Below are 22,497 nucleotides of genomic sequence, written 5' to 3'. Positions count from 1 at the left end.
ACTTCGAGTAACTTTTACTTCCGGTAAAAATGCCATGTGGAGAAGATTTGCAGACCTGTGTGCTGTAGAAGTGGCAATATCGTTTTATTAGCGAGTAAATCGGATGATATAAACACTATGTCGAGAATTATTATCAAAAATCTTCCCAACAAGGTGAGAATATAACATGAAACATCATAAAATAAGTTGAAAACGTGATACGACATTTCAAAATCAGCTGAAAATGTCAAGAAGAAAAATGGCACACAGTAAGCCTAGTCTAAAAGCTGGCCTATGAAGGCTATGATCGTCGAGAAAGAACAAACCGATCTACTATTAATACAAAGTTGCTATTTTCAAAAGAAAAAAGAAATCGCATTCAATACGAGAAATTACAAAATACAATTTAGATAAATAGTTTATCATATAAAAAGTATGTTTTCTTGATGTGTTTCAGATAAAAGAGGAAAGACTTAGGTCTATATTTGGAAAAAATGGCCTGATTACTGATTGCAGCATGAAATTCACAAAGGATGGTCGATTCAGAAAATTTGCCTTCATTGGATTTAGAACTGAAAAAGAAGCGCAAGAGGCCATCGACCATTTTAATGACACCTTTATTGATGCCTCAAAAATCAAGGTAATATAAACAAAAAGTGTGATTTAATACTGTTTTATATATGTTTCCTAAAACTTTCACAAACAATTCTTTTTTAGTTATAAACCATTTTTTTTTTTTTTTAAAGAAATATGAAACGCAGGAAAATTTAAAATTATAGATGATGAGATGACATTCAGTTATCATTCATGTATCAGTTTTGTATAACTGTTTTTTAATTAACCTGAAGTTTATATATAAGCAGTGTAACTTCATGTAATTAAAAAACCTTATTAGTTTCTAAATATGTTCCATCTCTTGGTATATTAGTATTCCAATTTTTATATAAAATCCATCCAGGTTGAAGTTGCAGCAGATTTAGGTGATGCGAAAAAGCCACGATCCTGGAGCAAGTATGCTGCTGATAGTTCTGCATATCGAAAGGCAAATACTGAGAAAGAGGTTAAGACCAAGGACCAAGAGATTACGCCAAAGGTGATTGACATAATTGGTAATCTTACCTGGGCCTGTCAAGTATCTCAGCATGATGCCAAGTGCCGCCTTGCCAAAATCTTTAACTTGGGTTCAGACAACCCTATGTACTTAATCGACCCATTTTTTATTGCTTTTCTGTTAAGAAAATTATGAAATGTTAGTGGTTTAGAATCATGTTCCCAATCCATGATGTCACATAATTATTAAGTGAAAAATCTGGTTCAATATGTTAGCACATGCAATGTATTAAACTCTTAATTGTATTGTGCTAAAACTTCACTTTAAGCCAGGTCGATGAAGTATGTTGAAAACTGTAGAACTCTCTCATCCGTTAAAAACCTGATAATATTTAATTTATAACAATGTTTTAGTACTTTAGGGATGATAACAATTTTTCATCTTGTGCAAATAAAGAAACTTAGATGTACATCATAAGACATCATTTGCGGAATGTAAGAAATTGGATTATAATTTTATGTATTTTTGACAATTGACTTTTTTGTTTTTAGCAAAAGAAAGAGAAGAGAAAGACTGCTAAAGAGAAGGCTTTGGAGGAGATGCTTGGAGATGTATGTATGCTATAGGAATTTATCAGTGATACAAAACTCTCATGGTCATGTGATGTCATGACTAACACTACAATAATATACTATAATGAACAATCGAATGCATTATTATGTTATTTGTATCATTTATTTGAAATGTTCTGTTTGTATACTATGTTAACCATGTGATTTTAAAATGGTTTTACAGTAATAATGTCTGAGATAAATGACAGATATTGTATTGTTTTCTTGTAAGGAAAATTGACTTCCAGTCGTGGATTTCTTCAAATTAATTTAAAAATGGCGGGATATTATAGTTGTAAAATTGCAATAAAAGGTCAAGGTATGAAAGAAAAATATCCCTATCCTTCATATCCACATATGAAAGAGTCTTATATTAATTACCGGCACTCAATTTAAAAGAGAATTTGCAAGTTTCTGCCTGAAAACATGAACAAGTAAATAAAAAATCACTTGTACTCAATTCATTTAAGAATATGTGTATCCTATTGTTTAGCGTTACTATTTTTGTTATAGCTGAAGGACGACCCTGGCTTTGAGGAGTTTATGGCCGCCCATAAAAGGTCAGGGAAGAAGACAGTGTGGGATAACGACGCTGATGTTATAATGCCTAAAGCTTCCAAAGATGAGTCGTCAGATGAGGAAGATGATGAGGATGATGATGAGGAGGAGGAGAAAGAGGAGGATATGGAACAGGATGATGAGGAGATGGATGAAGAGGAAGATGACAGAAAAGTAAATGTTGGAGCAAGTCAAAAAGTGAAAGGTGAGTAGGTACTTTCCAATGAGATTCCAGAAATTTTTTTGGAGTTTTTAAACAAACAAAAGACATAATTTTGATAATCTCTCCCTGGGTTCAATGTGGTCCCCACATTCACTTCAGTTCACCTGCAGTTGACCTTGGGTCACAGAATAGTACTTTGCAGCCCACTTGTAGATTATGCCAGAGTGAATGTTTTTGAAATGGCAGAGGTTGTATGCAAATATAGTGGACCTAACATGATGCTACCCAAATTGGAACACTTTTTGAAGATAATTGTAAAAAAATTCTTACTTGTGGTTGAATCCAGATTTTTTTCTTAACATTCCACAAATAGATGCTTTTATTATTAATTTCATGATTTGTTTACTTGTCAGCAGTGCATATATTTATAAATACAGAGCTTGGAAGCATGCCCGGTCCAGCCTTGTGTTTCAGCAGGTTTGAGTACCCATAATGGAACACCTCCTAAATAAAGTTTGATTAATAAATGCCCAGGCATGATAAAAAATGTTTGAATTCATTAAAAGAAAGTTCAAACATTTTTTAGTTTATTCAAGTCACATGTCTTTCAAAAATATTCCATTCAGCATTTATTTTTCTTATTTTAAAATATATGGTGTTTTTAGGGTTGTCGCACGACGTTGTTTCCTGAAGTTTTTTCAAAATTTCATTATTTTCATTTTTAAATACAGATAACAAGCAACTGGAAAGAAAATGACATATCAAAATTGTCACAGTTATTAGTCAGCACCTTAATTTTTGTTCAGGACTGTTATTGTTAGTTTAGATTGTAAACTGAAAATTCTGTATCACATATTTTAAAAGTGTTTCATTTTGGGTAGCGTTCCAAATTGGGTAGTGTCACGTTATTTCTTTTTAACACCACATTACATAGTACATTGAATACTGTTATTGCATGCAGCAAACACAATAACAACCAAAGGTAGCTTAAGTATTATTGATCACTCTGGACATTTTTTATTTAAATTACAGATGTGAAGATTAAAGAAGAAAAAGACAAAACAGCATCAAAGGCAGATGTCTCTGATATGGATGTAAGCATATTTTCAAGGAAAACAAAAAAATAATACATGTATAAACAATAACTAACAAACAAAAAAATAAAGAAGCACAAAATGTGCTTAAAATTTGGAGTGAATATTTCCGCGTAATATATAAGAACACTCCTTCATAAATTTTAATTCCTGGTTGCTTCAAAACTAAATTCAAGAGAATATTCTAGTTGTTCCTTGTCAATATAAATAGTTTCTATGGCAGTTGATATCTGAGCATTAGTCATACAGATACTGTTTAAATGCAGTAATACCTGCATTATGGTTAAAGATATTAAAGGCTGTAAATCAGAATGTGATTTTACTGTAAACTGTGTATCATAGGGTATCTGGGTACTTTCACTAAATTCTCTAATTTTGACTTCTTCTTTTTTTACAGTATCTGAAATCTAAGATGTCAAAGAGAGACTTGCTGGACAGCGATTCCAGTTCTGAGAAAGACGAAGAAGAAAGTGAAGAAGAAAATGATGAAAAAAGTGATAACAGTAGCGATGATGATAGAGATGATTCTAAAATCAAGAAAAAGGTGGATTCAAAGGCAGCAAAATCCACTGAAAAAAAAAGAGACATCAAAATCGGCACAGAAAAAAGTATGTCACTTGAGCTTTGATCTGGACATAAAAGCAAACATTTTGTGTTTCTTTAAATGTTTTGAGTTTACTGTTTTCTTTTTCAAGCATAGGATTAACAATTGAAAATAGAAGGATGGACATTCTCTAGTTAACCAGAATTTGTTTTAATTTGTTTTTGACAGGTTAATGGACCCAGGGTTAGTGGTTAAGATGAAAGGGCTGCACGTTTCTAGTGGAGAGGTTTGTTGTAATTAGTTTTAATGAGTTTGCCTTTTGTATAAATGATGAAGTCTTGACTCGAATAGCCAATTGCAAATAGTTATTAAATATGTACTGTCAAAAGAGAACTGTTTTGTATTCTTCAGATTTAAATCACTGTATAACATGAAGTTTTCTGTTGTGTGAAACTTTCATTGTTTTTTGTAGTTGCTATGAATATAAAAACAGTGGAAATGTGATATAGATATATTCATAGGGGTGACTATTGATTACAATTTTAACTATTTGCAATACTATTGCTATCGAGGGAAACACTATTGCGATAGTTTAACTATTGCAGTATACCATTGAGCAATAGTATCGTAGATTATGAATTGCAGCAATGAATATTCATTGTCAATCCTGTTCGGATGAATTGGTTCGCCGTGCCATGTAGGAGTGTACGTTTAACATCTAGTGCAGTATTGGTTCTTGATTACAGTAATTTTAGATCCAACGTTACAGAAAAATATCTGTCTAGATTGAAAACTATCGATAGTTTGTGCATACTATTGTGCGATTGTCTAGCTGACTTTATTTGAAATTGCCATCTGATTGATCGATTAGATGGGCATCCAATTGGTATATAATAATCAATAGTCCGATTAAATTGATTACACCACATAATTATCAGTGTCGCCTATAGTTAACCTTGAACAGAGTAATATTTAGGTTCCACGTGGAGAAGATTAACAAACGCGCTCAAAAACCACAAGAGAATGGCTTAATACACAGACATATTATCATTGTTTATACTGTTTACAGTAGTAGGACACATGCATTTCATTATGTTTAGTCTGCTGCTTGTGATTTTATATAGAGTGATTGAAAAACTTTATGACATGATCCATTTCTTATACAGGTTTTGTGTTCCCTCATAAAGCGATTACAGAAGAGTTTTTGTCCAACGTTCCACTACATTTGACCACAATCAGGCAGGGATACTCCAGGAATTGCCGATGGAAAATGCCTATATATGGTTAAGTAAGTTACAATGTTATAACAGATTAATATAATTGATGCTGTGTAATTTGGTGAAGCTAGAAGATATTTACATTTAACAAAACAATATATATAATTGTAACAGTATAGTGCTGAAGATGGGTGATTGTAAAATATGTATTTTCAACCTACTTTTAATATTCTGAATAACTTATGAATTAGAACCTCTTGATATAATGCAACAAAGGTCATCACTGAACATGTTTTGCTTCATACAGCAAAGAATTTTTGAAATATAGCGCTTAAAAAAAGGTATTGATTAAAGCTATTCTGCAGTATGTGTTAATTGTTCCTCCCCATATATTATTCTGTCTTTACAGGGATTGCCTATGTAAGTTTTTAAAGAATGAAAAAAGACATTGAGGAGGCCATGAAGAAAAACAAAAATTTCATTGGTATGTAGAGAAAATTGATTTTAGTTTTCATTTTTCAGAATCACAATCTGGCTTTCAGAATGGTTCGGTTTCATATGAAGGCGAAATCTCAATTTTTAAAATCAAAATATTCTGCTGTTTAATAGATGGTATATCACTTAAACAAATGTTGATAAAAAGATTTCAACTGTCTAATAAAAACATATAAATTTTATTGCGCCGCTGAAAAAATAATCCACAGCACTATATCCACTATATACATTGAAGTTCTAAAAAGTGCACATTCATGTGATATAGTATATCATGGGGTCATTATTGTGTACATTATTGCAACATTATAACGAGGATTTAAACGACTATTGCATAGTTTAAAATATTGCACGAATACCATGCAATAGTATGTGTAGTATTTGGCACTATCTGGAATATTCGATTTTACAATCCGGTCGATGAATTGAAACACCATGTCGTACATCTAGTGCAGTCTTGGTTTAGAGTACTTCCTTGACACTGTAGTGTCAGTACCAACTCAAATGTAATGAGATCGATAGATTGTACAACTTGTTGGAGTTTGTGATTGGTATCTAAATAGTCATGAAAAAAGTGCATTTTTTCATGACTGTTAGTTGGTGACGCATGTATGAAACCATTGAAATGATGTCATGTGATTTTAGTCCAAGTTACACAGCAAATCAATATCTGATGATTGATTACTCCCCAGATAGTTTGTTTTACTAAAGTTTTATGCATTTGAATTATAATAGAGGATTGAACGATTATGATCGGTACCAGAGGCTATGTACCATTGTAAATGGTACCAATAGTCACGGATGTATTGGCCGACGGAAACGCTATGGTTTATCAATCGTCCTATTGTACCACAATGTTGATTTAGTCCACAGATGATTCTAACGGCCTAAACACAAATCGGAATCTTAATAAACAATGAATATTTTATCAATTATCCTGACAGTAGTAGGCAACTGCCTTTAATGTTGTGTCTGTTGTGATTTAGATGAGGATTGAAACTTTGATATGGTGATTTCTTTATTGGATTTGTTCGCCGAAGCAAAAAAACGTTCTTCTGACGCCTGATACATTTGATCCTCCATCAGTGATACACCATATATGCCAAGTCAACAGCCTTATTATGGTATGTTTACCTGGTATACAAGTTTAATATAATTGATTCAGAATGGAATCTAGAAAATTGTACAGGTAATGTAAAACATTATATAAATGTACAGTTAGTGTAAGTTGTGATCTAAGAATGATTTTCATAAATTATTTATGAATGCAATATGTAGGTTTGAAAAGGTTCATCAGGTCTTTACACTAAAATAAGAATGCGCTCTAAAATAGGTATGATTATGATCATTTGCAGTATTGTGAATTTCATTATCGCAAATTCTGTCTTTTACAGGGATTGCCTATGTAAGTTTCTAAGAATGAAAAAAGAATCGCGAGGAGGCAGTGAAGAAAACACAAAATTCATTGGATAATGTAGAGATTTTCACAATCTGGGCTTTCCAGAAATGGGATATGAAGCAATTTTAAACAAAATTATGTTTTATGATTAAAAAGTTTTTTACGATCATAGCAGTTCTTGTCAAACTAACTTCCTCGCAAAAATAATCAGCTACAATCGTATGTATAATGGTAAATGGAAGTCAGTGATAAAAAACATAGTGATTTAAAAAAAAAAATCTTCATAAATTTTAATTTCACTTAGGAAATGTCATAGATTAATGAGAATACTGAGTCTGATATGATTCATTCTGATATGATTGATAGATTATCTCCCCTTGCCGTAGATGCTAATTGTAGATATTCCCACATATCATTGATTTTTCAATACAGAGTCTGAGATTACCGATTCTGATATGATTGATACATAATCTTCCCTTGCCGTACATGCTTATTGTTGATATTCCCCTATATCGTTGATTTTTCAATACAGAGTCTGAGATTACAGAGTCTGATATGATTGATAGATTATCTCCCCTTGCCTTAGATGCTAATTATAGATATTTCCTTACAGGAGGGAAGCGTATCTTCCTGAAGAAGTGTACCCAGACAGAGAAAGGGGCTCCGGTACAGTGGGAGGATGTTCCTCGCCCGTGGGAGTTAAAGGTAGGCTGGAATTTTATCAATGGTTTCGTTACTTTCATGGTGTCGGTAAGAAATGTAATTATGCAACAGATAAATGTTTTCATTCGACACCAAATATGATAATTCTGCTGGTCTTTTTCTGGGTGTTGTTTTATTGCAAATCATAGGCCAACTTCTGAATGCAAATTATTTTAAATTGAAGCCCCCAATTACATACTGTACCATAGAACGAATATACGTACCCGGCCTACTAAAGCTTTCGGCCAGGTATGAAATGGTCCCTATATATTGTAGTGGAGCACTGCCTCAGAAAATCACTCGGGCATAAATTTTCTATACTTTGTTGTAGGTTTCAAATTATGCATATACATGCATTTCTATATTATTTTTGTCCAAAACAAACATAACGACCATTCTTAATATCTACTGCACAGTTCACAAGAGGTCAAATTCACAATTTGTAGAATTGCTGTATAATTTTTTTGCGCAAAAGACCATCATATTTATATGTGAAAAAAATAATGTCCTGCTGTGAATTTGATATTTCATGCGGTTCAGTTTTTAGCTCACCTGGCCCGAAGGGCCGGTGAGCTTATGTCATGGCGCGGCGTCCGTCGTCCGTCCGTCGTCCGTTCGTCCGTTCGTCCGTCCGTCCGTCCGTCCGTCCGTCCGTCCGTCCGTCCGTCCGTCGTCCGTCCGTCAACATTTCCTTTAAATCGCTACTAGTCATAGAGTTCTAAATGGATTGTAACCAAATTTAGCCAGAAACATCCTTGGGGGAAGGGGAACAGAACTTGTATAAATTTTGGCTCTGATCCCCCAGGGGCAGGAGGGGCGGGGCCCAATAGGGGAAATATAGGTAAATCCTTTAAATCGCTACTTGTCATAGAGTTCTGAATGGAATGTAACAAAATTTGGCCACAAACATCCTTGGGGGAAGGGGAACAGAACTGTATAAATTTTGGCTCTGACCCCCCGGGGGCAGGAGGGGCGGGGCCCAATAGGGGAAATATAGGTAAATCCTTTAAATCGCTACTAGTCATAGAGTTCTACATGGATTGTAACTAAATTCTGCCACAAAGATCCTTGAGGGAAGGGGAACACAACTTGTATAAATTTTGGCTCTGACCCCCCGGGGCAGGAGGGGCGGGGCCCAATAGGGGAAATAGAGGTAAATCCTTTAAATCGCTACTTGTCATATAGAGTTCTACATGGATTGTAACCAAATTTGGCCACAAACATATCCTTGGAGGAAGGGGAACAGAACTTGTAAAAATTTTGGCTCTGACCCCGGGGGCAGGAGGGGCGGGGCCCAATAGGGGAAATAGAGGTAAATCCTTTAAATCGCTACTAGTCATAGAGTTCTACATGGATTGTAACTAAATTTTGCCCACAAACATCCTTGGGGGAAGGGAAACAGAACTTGTATAAATTTTGGCTCTGATCCCCCAGGGGGCAGGAGGGGCGGGGCCCAAAGGGGGAAATAGAGGTAAATCCTTTAAATCGCTACTTGTCATAGAGTTCTACATGGATTGTAACTAAATTTTGCCACAAACATCCTTGGGGGAGGGGGAACAGAACTTGTATAAATTTTGGCTCTGACCCCCCGGGGGCAGGAGGGGCAGGGCCCAATAGGGGAAATAGAGGTAAATCCTTTAAAGCGCTACTTGTCATAGAGTTCTACTTGGATTGTAACCAAATTTGGCCACAAACATCCTTGGGGGAAGGGGAACAGAACTTGTATAAATTTTGGCTCTGACCCCCGGGGGCAGGAGGGGCGGGGCCCAATAGGGGAAATAGAGGTAAATCCTATAAATTGCTACTAGTCGTAGAGTTCTGCATGGATTGTAACCAAATATGGCCAGAAACATCCTTGGGGGGAAGGGGAACAGAACTTGTATAAATTTTGGCTCTGACCCCCCGGGGGCAGGAGGGGCGGGGCCCAATAGGGGAAATAGAGGTAAATCCTTTAAATCGCTACTAGTCATAGAGTTCTACATGGATTGTTACTAAATTTTGCCACAAACATCCTTGGGGGGAGGGGGAACAGAACTTGTATAAATTTTGGCTCTGACCCCCCGGGGGCAGGAGGGGCGGGGCCCAATAGGGGAAATAGAGGTAAATCCTTTAAAGCGCTACTTGTCATAGAATTCTACTTGGATTGTAACCAAATTTGGCCACAAACATCCTTGGGGGAAGGGGAGCAGAACTTGTATAAGTTTTGGCTCTGACCCCCGGGGGCAGGAGGGGCGGGGCCCAATAGGGGAAATAGAGGTAAATCCTATAAATTGCTACTAGTCGTAGAGTTCTGCATGGATTGTAACCAAATTTGGCCAGAAACATCCTTGGGGGAAGGGGAACAGAACTTGTATAAATTTTGGCTCTGGCCCCCCGAGGGCTGGAGGGGTGGGGCCCAATAGGGAAAATAGAGGTAAATCCTTTAATTTGCTACTAGTCATAGAGTTCTGCATGGAATGTAACCAAATTTGGCCAGAAATATCCTTGGAAGAATAAGAACTGAGTTTGTATAAATTTTGGCTCTGGTCCCCGGGGCAGGAGGGGCGGGGCCCAATAGGGGAATTATAGGTAAATTCTATCAATTGCTACTTAATTGTCCTAGAGTTTTGTATGGATTGTAAGTAAATTTGGCCACAAACATCCTTGGGGGTAGGAGAACAGAACTTGTATAAATTTTGGCTCTGACCCTCAGGGGGCAGGAGGGGCGGGGCCTAATAGGGGAAATAGAGGTAAATTCTTTAAATCGCTACTAGTCATAGAGTTCTGCATGGATTGTAACCAAATTTGGCCACAAACATCCTTGGAGGAAGAGGAACAGAACTTGTATAAATTTTGGCTCTGATCCCCTGGGGGTAGGAGAGGTGGGGCCCAATAGGGGAAATAGAGGTAAATCCTTTAAATCGCTACTTCTCATAGTGTTCTGCATGGATTGTAACCAAATTTGGCCAGAAACATCCTTTGTGGAAGGGGAACAGAACTTGTATAAATTTTGGCTCTGACCCCCAGGGGGCAGGAGGGGTGGGGCCCAATAGGGGATTTAGAGGTTAATATTAAAATTCCTTCAGAAAAGAAACAATGAACCTGTGTTCAGAAAATTATTTGGCATTACAAACCAGGTGAGCGATACAGGCCCTCTGGGCCTCTTGTATTGCCTAGTAGATAAGTGATATAAAACAAGTAGGATATAATGCATGCAGACGTTTTAATAATGGTTTGCATGAGTAGCTCTAAAGCTAACACCATTATCTGTCTTTTGAGCTACAATATTGCAGCTAACTGTACCATACCATTCCTGGCATTTCACTTCTAAAATGTACCATATTTCTTCCTAAAATGAAATTGCCTTTTCTCAAACTGGTACTGTGAGAAAAAACTCTTATCTGAACCAGCATAATTTTTTTATTTTTCTTATTCTCAACTTGATAATTGTATTAAAAATAGTAGTATGTATATATATTACTTGTTTCAGTCCAAGGATGAGGATGGTGAGGAGGAAACAGTTGCAGAGGTAAGACTATGTTAATCTGTTATTTAGTACAAATCAAATAAAAAGTTTAATAGCTGAATATATCAGCTTTTAATCTGGGGATTTAAATGCTTCAGTCAGTAGGGGCCGCGGTTGCGGAGTGGTTAAGATGTACCGACATATTACCACATGCCCTCCACCTCTGGGTCGCGAGTTCGAATTCCATGTGGGGCAGTTGCCAGGTTCTGACCGCTGGTCGGTGGTTATTCTCCGGGTGCTCCGGCTTTCCTCCACCAACAAAGCTGGCACGTCCTTAAATGACCCTGGCTTTTAATAGGACGTTAAACTAATCAAACCAAAAAAAAGCTTCAGTCAGAAGCAGACAAGGCAGGACATTGCAACAAAAATTTGATTTAGTCAAACTTATTGCGGTTATGCATGTTTCATTATTAGCCTCTGTAAATTTTAGTACAAGTATATTCCACATGATTTGTTACCTTGTTTCAATAAAATGTTAGATTTGTTTTGTTATTATATATACAACATGTTGTGATTGTGTTTCAGTCTGGAAGAATATTTGTCAGGAACTTGGCCTATACCTGCACAGAGGAAGATCTTCAAACTTTATTTGAAAAATATGGTAAGCAACCCCATGACCATGAACTTGCGGATATGGTTACGATGGTAGCTACATGACATTGTATTTTAGCTTGTAAAATGAAGCCTTAGACTACAAATCACAAAATTTCCTTCTTTGTCATCTGTGTTAGTTTGATTTACCTATAATAACTGTGATGCAAGGTTTAACACTTATAAAGAAATGAAACACAAAAAATACATACGGATCTGCTAAATCACTATTATACAGCCATGCTATATGGTCATGTATATTGCCTGGTTGGTGTAGATTTTATAAGGGAATGGCTCTAAGGACATTGATATTTTTGATGGATACTTGTATAACTTCCTTTTTTTTTTTTTAAATGTTTGAAAATTTTCAGGACCGGTGTCTGAAATACACCTTCCCATTGATACTCTCACCAAGAAGATGAAAGGCTTTGCTATAGTGACATATCTAATGCCAGAACATGCTGTGCAGGCCTTTGCAGAATTAGACGGATCAACGTTCATGGTAAATGTTCCACTTTCTTGTCACATTTTGGTGGAATGTACATGTCTGCGACTTCATGCATTATTGGTGAAAAGAAGTAATATGATAATAAGTTAATGTATGATTGTTGAAAATCTGTCCCTGTAAATTTACATATATTAGCTGTAGTCTTATTTTAGATTTTTTCGCATGAGAAATACTAACTTAAAGCAGTGACATGTACGGTTGCACTAATTTTGATTTCTCTATCTCGTTTATATATAGTTATATATGAGATATAATGTAGAAAGTGAGAACTCATCTTCACACTAATCTGTTCAAGATTGCTCTTACACTAAGATTTAATTGTGCCAAATTAGATATAATTATAGTATGGTATTTGTAGATATATATTGTAACAGGTATCCATTGATTTACATGGGGATGATATTTTTCTCAAACTATCGTGCCATGACAAAGCTGCAGTCAAGAGAATTTCCATTGGCATAATAATAAGTGATTGATGAGTCATATGGTCTCTAATTGTCATGTCACAAAATTATAATTTGTACTACCGGTATTTTAAAATCAAACAATGTGAGATATCTCAATACTTCAGCCACCACTAGACACTGCCATTTAGGATTAACACCAAGCAGAAGCCACCACCTGTCACACTTGACTCCAGAAATTGCTTACTTAGTTACATGAGATACACTTGCGAATTATGTTGAATAACAGACATCCTTATATCTGTATTAACACTAATGTACTTCTATCTGCATTTTCAGGGAAGACTGTTGCATCTGATTCCTGCCAAGACTAAAAAGGAAGAGGAGGTCACAGCTTCAGGTAATTAGTGACTGGTGCCAGTATCAGAGATATGGGAGCTTTAATCTTTCTGTGCTTGAAAAAATTAGAATGTACTTAAAACAAAAATATGAGCACTCAGCATAATGTTGCACTGGCATTTACAGTAAAACATATTGATAAGAAAGTAGAACATGCAGGTTTCAGATACCAATATGAAGATGTCTTGGGCGAAATATGATTTACTGTTGAATCAATCTTATCATGCAGTTATTGTGATGTCACAATCACCGTTGAAGGTGGGACTAATCGACAGTAAATTGTACTACACCTGCATTGTTTTGGCTTCATCAAAATCAACTTATTGATTTGAATTTATTTTGTGATTATCAGAAATTGGCATTTAACTAGTTTGTCTTTGTGTTAGAATGTTTTGGTCTCTCTAAACTACCAGTTAAGTTTAAACAATGTGTTTTCTTGGAATTATATAATTCACATTTCATCTTGATTGTTTTGTAATTACAGAGGGTTCATCTTACAAAACTAAGAAACAGGAGAAACAGAAAGCTCTTGCAGGCAGGTATGTATAGTAGTGGAATTGTTCAACATGGGCATTTCTCTAGATGTTTTCAAACATTATTTTTGAAAAGTGTGTTGTGCTAGTAAAATGGCATTTTATATTCCCAGAGATGACGACATAATTTTTATATCTTGATCATATGTTAGGGAACTCAATAGGAATCATAACTTTTGTACATTCCATTTACAAGAGAGAGAAAAAAGAAAATATATGTTTAACCAATTTTAAAAACTGCCCAATGTTTTAATCCAATTGCTAAATTTGTTTTTGCTTACAGCTTCATTCTGAAACCATGTGCACTTAGCAAATCAATTAGTTTTTATCAAAACAATTATGTTAAGATAGTTTGATATATGTACAGTATACATCATACATTTGTCTATGAATTTCTTGCAGTTCTCATAACTGGAACTCTCTCTTCCTTGGAGCCAACACTGTGGCAGATGTCCTGGCTGATAAGTACAGCACAGAGAAAAGTCAAATTCTGGATGCTGTAAGTCAAGTTATGGATATAGCCTCAAAGAACTTTAAGGAGATAATTTGTTGTATATACTGTACATTTAATATGTTCGACCATATGTGTGAACAGTCTTTGGCTCTTTGTGCAATCAAATCAAAATAAAGTCTATTATATTATTTAAAGTGAATCATTGATGAAATTAATTTAAGTCATGTAGGTGCTATTCACTGTTCTTTATTTTTGATTAACGGTTACTGTTGTGTATAAGCTCAGCCCTTTATCTAAACTGATAGACTGCTTTTGGAAATTTTTGGTTTACCATTCCAAAGGAACCAACATGGTTAGTGATTTTTGGGACTTAGCTAAATGAATCACGGACTTCAGTTTCAAGTTTTATCCAAACTTTGGGACTTTCATGTCTTTCCTTTTGGACTTAATTAAGTTTTGAGAGCCCACTTCAATTATCTCTTAGTATTAGAACTTGCCAAAATTTTTGTAATGTCTAAAGTTGGCAAAATCGTATAAAATTCATTGACATAAGGGCCATGTTGTATTGCAGGAAGCCAAACAGAGTCTTGGAGTAAGGATGGCTCTGGGAGAAACACAGATCGTAGCCGAGACACGGGACTTCTTATTGGAGGAGGGCGTGGCCCTAGATAGTTTTAGTCAGGTAAGTACAGATTGTAGCCGGGACACGAGACTTCCTGGTAGAGGAAGGCGTGGCCCTAGATAGGTTTAGTCATGTATGTACAGAATCCATGAATATCCTAAATCAGTTATGTATTTTTAACACTTTTTAACACCTTCAGTTACAGTTAAACTTCTACACGCTAGGAAATTAGAAATTATTAGAAAGTTTATCACATGAAAATTACAAATGATTAGAGAGTAAGCCACATCATAATTAGAAATTATTGGAAAGTTTTTCAAATTATAATTAGATTTTCTGTGCATTGAAAAACTTCAAGTAATTGATTACTGTAATTATTGTAAAGGCTTCTATTATTTAAGGCTTAATTTAGAATATATGAAAAAATGTGTATTTGAATTCGTATTCGTGAATTTAAGAAAATGTTTAGTATACCAGCCACTCTTCAAATTGTAATGCAAGTGCATACTTCTCGTAATCTGTATACTTATTACAGAGTTATCTGCCCGTGCAGGTAGGTATTGAATGTGACATCATGTATTTGTGAGAATATTTCAGTAATGCTTTTTGGAAAGTAGATATTGAATGTGACATCAAGTGTTTGCGAGAATATTTTAGTAATGCTTTTTGGAGAAAATCATTTGAATTTCGCTCACAAAATAATGACAGCACAATAGATGTCTACCTGCAAAGAAGATTTTAAGAATTATGCAAGAAATAAATTGAAATTAAATTTTACAATTGGGTATAAATATTTTTTACATTATAGCCTTCAGCAGCAAGGAGCAAATCCGTGATACTGGTAAAGAATCTCCCGGCTGGCACCAAGTCTGAGGAGTTACGAGACTTGTTCAGTAAACACGGCACTGTGGGGAGGGTTGTTCTTCCTCCATCTGGTGTCACAGCTATTGTAGAATACCTGGAACCAACAGAAGCCAAGACAGGCTTCAGAAGATTGGCCTATTCTAAGGTATGCTCAGTAGAGATCAACCTGTTCTTGACTAGGACTCAGTGAAAAAGATATGATAGAGAGAGAGAGCAAGAGAGAGAGAGAACAAAATTTTGAGTTAAGATTTCTAATTTCTGAGTTGAGGTAAAAAGATTTAACGGATTACCCTTTTATACATTCTGTGCCATAAGTTATTCTGGTTCATTGTTATGTATAATTATATCATGTTAATCATTATGAGAATTATTTTGAAACTTAACACTATAATGATACCAAAGCTTATATTGTCTGCCATTTTTGTATTTAAGTAATATTATACCAAGTTGTTGATATTTTAGTTTCAGCATTTGCCTCTGTACCTGGAGTGGGCTCCAATGGAAGTATTCAAAGTGCCAGCCAGTGTACAGCCAGTTAAAGAGGAAGAGAAACAATGGGAAACTGACACACAATCAAAACAGGTAATGGTAATAAAAAGCTGTTGAGTAAAGAATTAAGTTTTAAATCTTTTCAAAATCATGTTTTCTGATCACTAAATCAATTAACTCTGCCTTCCAAACTATTACATATTACAGTGAAACCTGCCATAGTCACCACCTCTGTATAATGACCACCTGCTTATCAAGACATCTTAGGGTCCTGAATGATCATTTATATAACACAATTTGACCTCTATATAGATATAAAGACCAATTAGCTATAGCGATCCCTTATCCATATGTTGCTCTTTATAGACAGCTTGGATTGTACTATCAAAAAAAAAAGTTTTTATTTAGTTAAGGTTCTTTTGATAAGTTCCAACCAAAATCTGTTCAAGATAGTTTCGAAGAAGATCAAATAGAAATATATAGCTTGTATCTGCTCAATAACAATTTTGTATCTCAGATCTGTGTGACACAACACATACACATGGTATTTAAGTAACAGTTTATTTTAATAGTACTTCAGTTGCTTTTTACATATCGATGTTACCTAGTCCCCGAATTTCGCCCGGCTTTCTAACACCACCTCGGACTCCCCGTCCGGGTGATGTTGCCTTGTTTTCTACATTTCTGGAGACTCTCTCTCAACTCCCTAAATTCCCAGTATATCAACCTAACACCTACTGCTCCATGCCCCTTTGTGCATATATTAAAAAGGCACATGCATCCCAAAATCTCTAATCCCCATCTAACCTAAACCTTACAATTTGCTGCGTTATCATGTTGGCTGTACCGCTGACTGCTTTGATAAGCTGCAAGTCAGGTTCCGCCCTGCTCATCTTGGATATCATCTCCCAAGATGACAGACTACGTGATATCGCGTAAGGCAACACTGCTGCTTCTGACTATCACAGATCTATACCTAAGGCTATCAATCTGCTGTTTGTTTTACTTTCCCATGTGTACTATATCAAATGTACTTTTAAACTTAGTGTTACATACTAAATATCGACCTAATTTGTTACATCTGACTGATTTGTTAGTAATACATTCTGTAAAATTCCAATACAGTATCTAAATATAGAAAGGAATGTGATACTACCTGATAGTACCTGTTTATAACATGGTAAGAAAATGTTTTATTAAGGCTATACAAAGTTGAAAACTAAATAAATTTTATCTTTTTATGTTCAAGGCTAAAAATGTGGAAACAGGTAAGGATGAGAAATTAAAACAGAAAGAAGAAGAGGATTCCGAGGAGGAAGAAGAGGAGGGAGAGGTTTCAGAGGCAGGAGCAACATTATTTGTGAAAAATCTCAACTTTGATTCACGGGAAGACGACCTTGAAAAGGTAAATTTCTGTAGCTTGTAAGAGTAATTTAATTAGCTAATTTACTGTTGACCAGCTTATTTTTACATGTGACTTTCCATATATTTTGTACATTGTAGTAAGAAATCTTAAAGAAGACCAATTTTGTTGAGCATCAATGGGAATAATTATGAGATGTAGGTCAAATGGTGCCTCCGAGCAAATGCATTCCTTTAATTAAGTCAATCCAATTAGTGGATATCCTTACATTTCTAACTAGCTTTTGACTGTGAAATTTATAGTTTAAGATGCTTGTTCGTTTTCTTTCAGAAATTCAAAAAATGTGGCAAGATCAAAAGTGTTTCAGTTGCCAAGAAAAAGGACATGAAAAATCCAGGTATGTAGATTTATGGGATGTATAATGTCTTTAAATTATTTTAATTGGTATGATAATTTCACTGTTGGTAATGATATAGAGCTATTTCGTCAAAAGTTGTTCCCACATGGTATTCAAACTGAAGACCCAGAGGTGGAGAGTTTATGTTCAGCTATCATAACCACTAGGTCACCGCGTCAGCAATACATATCTGCTTTTGAATAATAGATTTGTATTAATTTTCTAGGCAGCTACCTGTCCTTGGGTTATGGGTTTGTGGAGTACTACCAGAAGGCCAGTGCAGATAAGGCCCTGAAGACATTACAACACACGGACTTGGATGGACATACCCTGGAACTCAAGGTCTCGCACCGACAGACAGGGTAGGCTAATCATTGTTTTAGAAATACCTTGGCTGACTGGCTTATGTAACGGGGTGCAGGGTTTAAAATATTAACTCACTGCCTCAGAGATCAAACTCGGGACCTCTGGATCACTAGTATGACGCTTAACTGATCAAGCTAAAGAGAATTAAGTTCTGTCTAGCTGAGCCGTATATTGTGGCTAGTATTGGCCAGGGTCACACTTATAAATTGAGTTCGTTACTGCTCTTTTTTCATTTAAAGTACTGCTCAGAAGCTATCTTTTGAAAAATCATCTTTGATTATACTTTTTTATGCTGGAAGAAATCTCTATTGATCAAAACATTAAGAAATATTAGTTGTGAAATCAGATTTTTTTTTGTAACTTCTGATTGAATTGTATTTCTAAATACAAATAAATAAGTAAATTTTGAGATACCAAAAAGATGTGTGTAGATTATGATGATTCGTTGGTTAATCCAGTGATGTCGTGTTTTGATGTCATTTTTGTGACGTTCACAATCACAGGGAAGTGGGACTAACTGGTTGTAAATTGTACTTCAACTACATCGTTTATGCATCAAGAAATCAACATATTGAGTTCAATGTCTCAATCATAATTCTGTCAATATTACAAGTCATTAGGAACTAGTAACCACTTTAACAATTTTATTATCATCCAACCAAGTATTTTATCAGTGTTGTTTTACCTAACAGAACTACAGAAGTCAAATCTACAAAGAAGAAGTCTAAGGCAACCAAACAGAAAACATCTAAGATCCTCGTCAGAAACATACCATTCGAGGCTAAGAGGAAGGAAGTGTTTGAACTCTTCAAGTAATTATTTGATAAAATCTCGCATTGCATGTTTACTTTTAAACAGTAATTAAACTATTTACTAACAGTAGACCATTGTGTATACAATAAAGGTTCTAATCAAGATTTGTTCTGTGCTTAATGGGCATACAGTCAAACCTGTGTATAAAGGACACCCAGCGGACAAGACTAAAGTGTCCTTTATAGAGAGGTGTCCTATATATAGAGGTCAGTGTTTTGACGAGTTATGTCCCCTGAGCGGTTCAATCTAATTATAAAGCAATCTTTCCATACACAAATACATGTATTTGTCTCATTTTCTTTTCATTTGGTTCATTTTGGAATAAATGAATAGTAACATAATTATTATTTAAAGGAATATGTACAGTATATTTATATTTTTCATTTCAATCAAATCAGAAAAAATGAATCTGAAACAATTATTTGATAAATTGTATACATGTATCTGTGTTTTTTTTTATTCACTTTCAGCTACATACTGCATGTGAAATAAATAAAGCAGGGTTATTCAGGACAAATAATTTATTAACAGAGCCTTTCGTGAAGGTTTTGAACAAGCCATAATATCGTCTGTGTTTGTAAAATCCCAAATAAAAAGTGTCACAAAATGAGAAAATCGACGTTTGGGCTCGTTCAAAAATTTACATTTGGGGTTGACAATATCTTGGAAGATTCCATCTTTTCGCCACTCATATGCATTGGTCCGTACATGTAATTGCTATAAAGGTTCTAATCAAGATTTGTTCTGTGCTTAATGGGCATACATGTGTATCTATGTTACTTTTTGAGAAATTATTTTTAAGAAGTGCAAGACACACAATTATGATTTTATATTAAATGCTTTCATAAATAAGGTCACAAAATTGTTCATTAAATCATCTTTGATGAAAGCTTTTTATAGCACAATTTCAATACATTTGTCTTATTTTTCTAAAATTTAACAGTAATATCAAATAATTTTAATGAAAGATTCTTAAATGATTAAATGAAATTAAAAAAGTGATGCCCTTATTCGATAAATATCTGTTGTTATTAAATAAGAAAGTTTGTAAAAACAAATACATATCTGAATCATATGCAGTAATCTGTGATAATTTGCAAATAATTATAATTATTTTCCATTTCTAGGACATTTGGAGAATTGAAATCTGTCCGTCTCCCATCCAAGGCTACAGGATCTGGCACACACAGGGGTTTTGGATTTGTGGACTTTCTTACCAAACAGGATGCTAAGGTAATGTTTATACCTTTGTTGTCAAATTTTACTCCCTTATAAATCAAAGTTTATATTAATAGAATATAATAAATAGAATATTAATGAAAATTGCAATTATAACATATTTTAGCAGTTATCTTACGTTAGCCCTTTTTGTGTAAGATTTTTCACTCTAAAATATATTACATGTTCAATTTTAATTATAAAAAAAAATGCTTTCTACATAATTAGAATAATTAGAGTATGGATAAGACTGATTTAAAAATTTACTTAAAAATAATCTAACTAAGCTATAAGATGTAATGCATGGTGGCCAAAAGGTTATCTATAATAGTCCGTTGCCAGTATAATGTGACCGGTCGGGGTGTGTTGCTTGGTGTCTTCGGCGGCATGCTTCAGTGATATAGCACTATAAAAAGGGTAACAGTTCCACTATACAAGAAGACACAACATGAATATACCGCAGTCTTCCAAAACACGCACCTCACACAACATACACGCAACACACCGTATACATGGGAGGCCGTCCTTACATGACCATAGCTGTTAATAGGACGTTAATTAATCAAACAAACAAATAATAGTTATAGGACCCTCTGCCTGCGAGATGTTGTTTTAAGGCCCATGATTGGCAATGGTGACATCCTGACTGTGGGCTGATGGTTTCTCTACATTCACTAAAACAACTAAAAACATGCATCATAACTGTTAAGGCATAAAGCATGATTCAAAGACAAATGAGCTGTAATAAAAAAAAAGTCTTAATCGAGTTGTATGCATTTCCAGAGAGCGTTTGAGGCTCTATGTCACAGCACCCATTTGTATGGGCGACGCTTGGTGTTAGAATGGGCTGAAGATACAGAAGACCTTCAGGATCTAAGACGCAAAACATCAGAGCATTTCCATGAGGGTAATTACATTTCTGACATATATTATTATTATTGATGGAAAATACTGATGAGTACCAAGGATTTTCATGAATAGAAATTTTCATAAAAGATCTTGAATGTACACAATGTTTAATATGGAAAAAGAAAAATAAGGCTACACTGATTTTTTAAAATAAATGATACAGATCTTTGTTTGAATATTTCATTTAAGGAATTTTTAAGAAATAAATAAAATTTCCTTAACATAACTAAAAACAGTACATTACTGTCAGCCACTTTATCTTTAAAAATGTAATTTTTCGTGTAATTTGAACTTGAACATGAATTCAAATATTTTAGAATGAATGGGGGGGGAAAGGATTACGTAAATTGTAAATTTTTAATAATTGAAATGCCAATCATGAATTTATTTGTTCGTGAAAATAAATTAGTTAACAGTAATTTTGAATATTTTTAAAGTTTAAATATGTTATGTTACTTAAAATTTATGTTGACTTTTGGTAAACATGTATTTAATTTTATATTCAAGCATTTGTCCTAATGATTATTATATTCTCAAGTTTGGTTGGAGAGAAGAAAATACTTCAAATGAAACAGGGTCATCACATTATATTTCTGTATATCACAACATCAAAATTATCTTTTAATTAATTCATAAATTGTATATTTTTGAATTTCATTTTGCTCAGATTCACCAATGAACAAACGTGTGAAGAAATCAGCCATCATGGATACACTGGAAATGTCTAACAAAGGATCCTGATAAAGAACGCATGAAGGTGTCATAACTCTTATACTTAAATACAATAAAATATACAAATTAATTTGGAGCTCTTGTATTTGATGTAACCTCACTGTTATATAAGGGGTTGGTAATAGGGATTGGTAATTCAGAACCCATCTGTCTATTCTTCTGTCTACTTTGGGGCAATGATGGCTGAGTGGTTAAGATGTACCGACATATTACCACAAGCTCTCCACCTCTAGGTTTTGAGTTTGAATCCCTTGTGAGGCAGTTAACAGGTACTGACTGCTGGAATCTGAGGCTTTCCTCCACCAACAAACCTGGCATGTCCTGGTTGTCAATAGAACATTAGGAGCCATGGTGGCCGAGTAGTTTTAAAGATGTCCTGACATATTACCACAAGTCATCCACCTCTGGGTTCTGAGTTCAAATCCCATAAGGGGCAGTTGCCGGGAACGAACGCTGATCGGTGGTTTTTCTCTGGGTACTGCAGCTTTCCTCCACCAACAAACCTGGCACGTCCTTAAAT

General features: G+C 34.9%; 1 protein-coding gene across 1 annotated transcript; it reads left to right on the top strand.

The window, feature by feature from the left end:
- Window positions 1-3: 3 nt before the first annotated feature.
- Window positions 4-22,058, top strand: LOC138331514 (probable RNA-binding protein 19). The gene is given in 27 exon segments (XM_069279195.1): window positions 4-153; window positions 437-619; window positions 938-1,072; window positions 1,582-1,641; window positions 2,155-2,404; window positions 3,395-3,456; window positions 3,854-4,068; window positions 4,229-4,290; window positions 5,188-5,283; window positions 5,627-5,701; window positions 7,722-7,813; window positions 11,280-11,318; window positions 11,841-11,916; window positions 12,278-12,408; window positions 13,158-13,218; window positions 13,702-13,756; window positions 14,153-14,249; window positions 14,776-14,886; window positions 15,635-15,835; window positions 16,153-16,272; window positions 17,429-17,584; window positions 17,873-17,939; window positions 18,166-18,301; window positions 18,998-19,117; window positions 20,246-20,351; window positions 21,120-21,243; window positions 21,913-22,058. Coding segments are annotated over 27 exon segments (2,940 nt in total). The 5' UTR covers window positions 4-117; the 3' UTR covers window positions 21,987-22,058.
- The last annotated feature ends 439 nt before the right edge of the window (window positions 22,059-22,497 follow it).

This window comes from Argopecten irradians, chromosome 9 (genome assembly GCF_041381155.1).
Source record: "Argopecten irradians isolate NY chromosome 9, Ai_NY, whole genome shotgun sequence".
NCBI classification, from domain to species: Eukaryota; Metazoa; Mollusca; class Bivalvia; order Pectinida; family Pectinidae; genus Argopecten; species Argopecten irradians.
The sequence above is the reverse complement of the archived record's forward strand: the minus strand, read 5'-3'. Positions and strand labels throughout refer to the sequence as shown.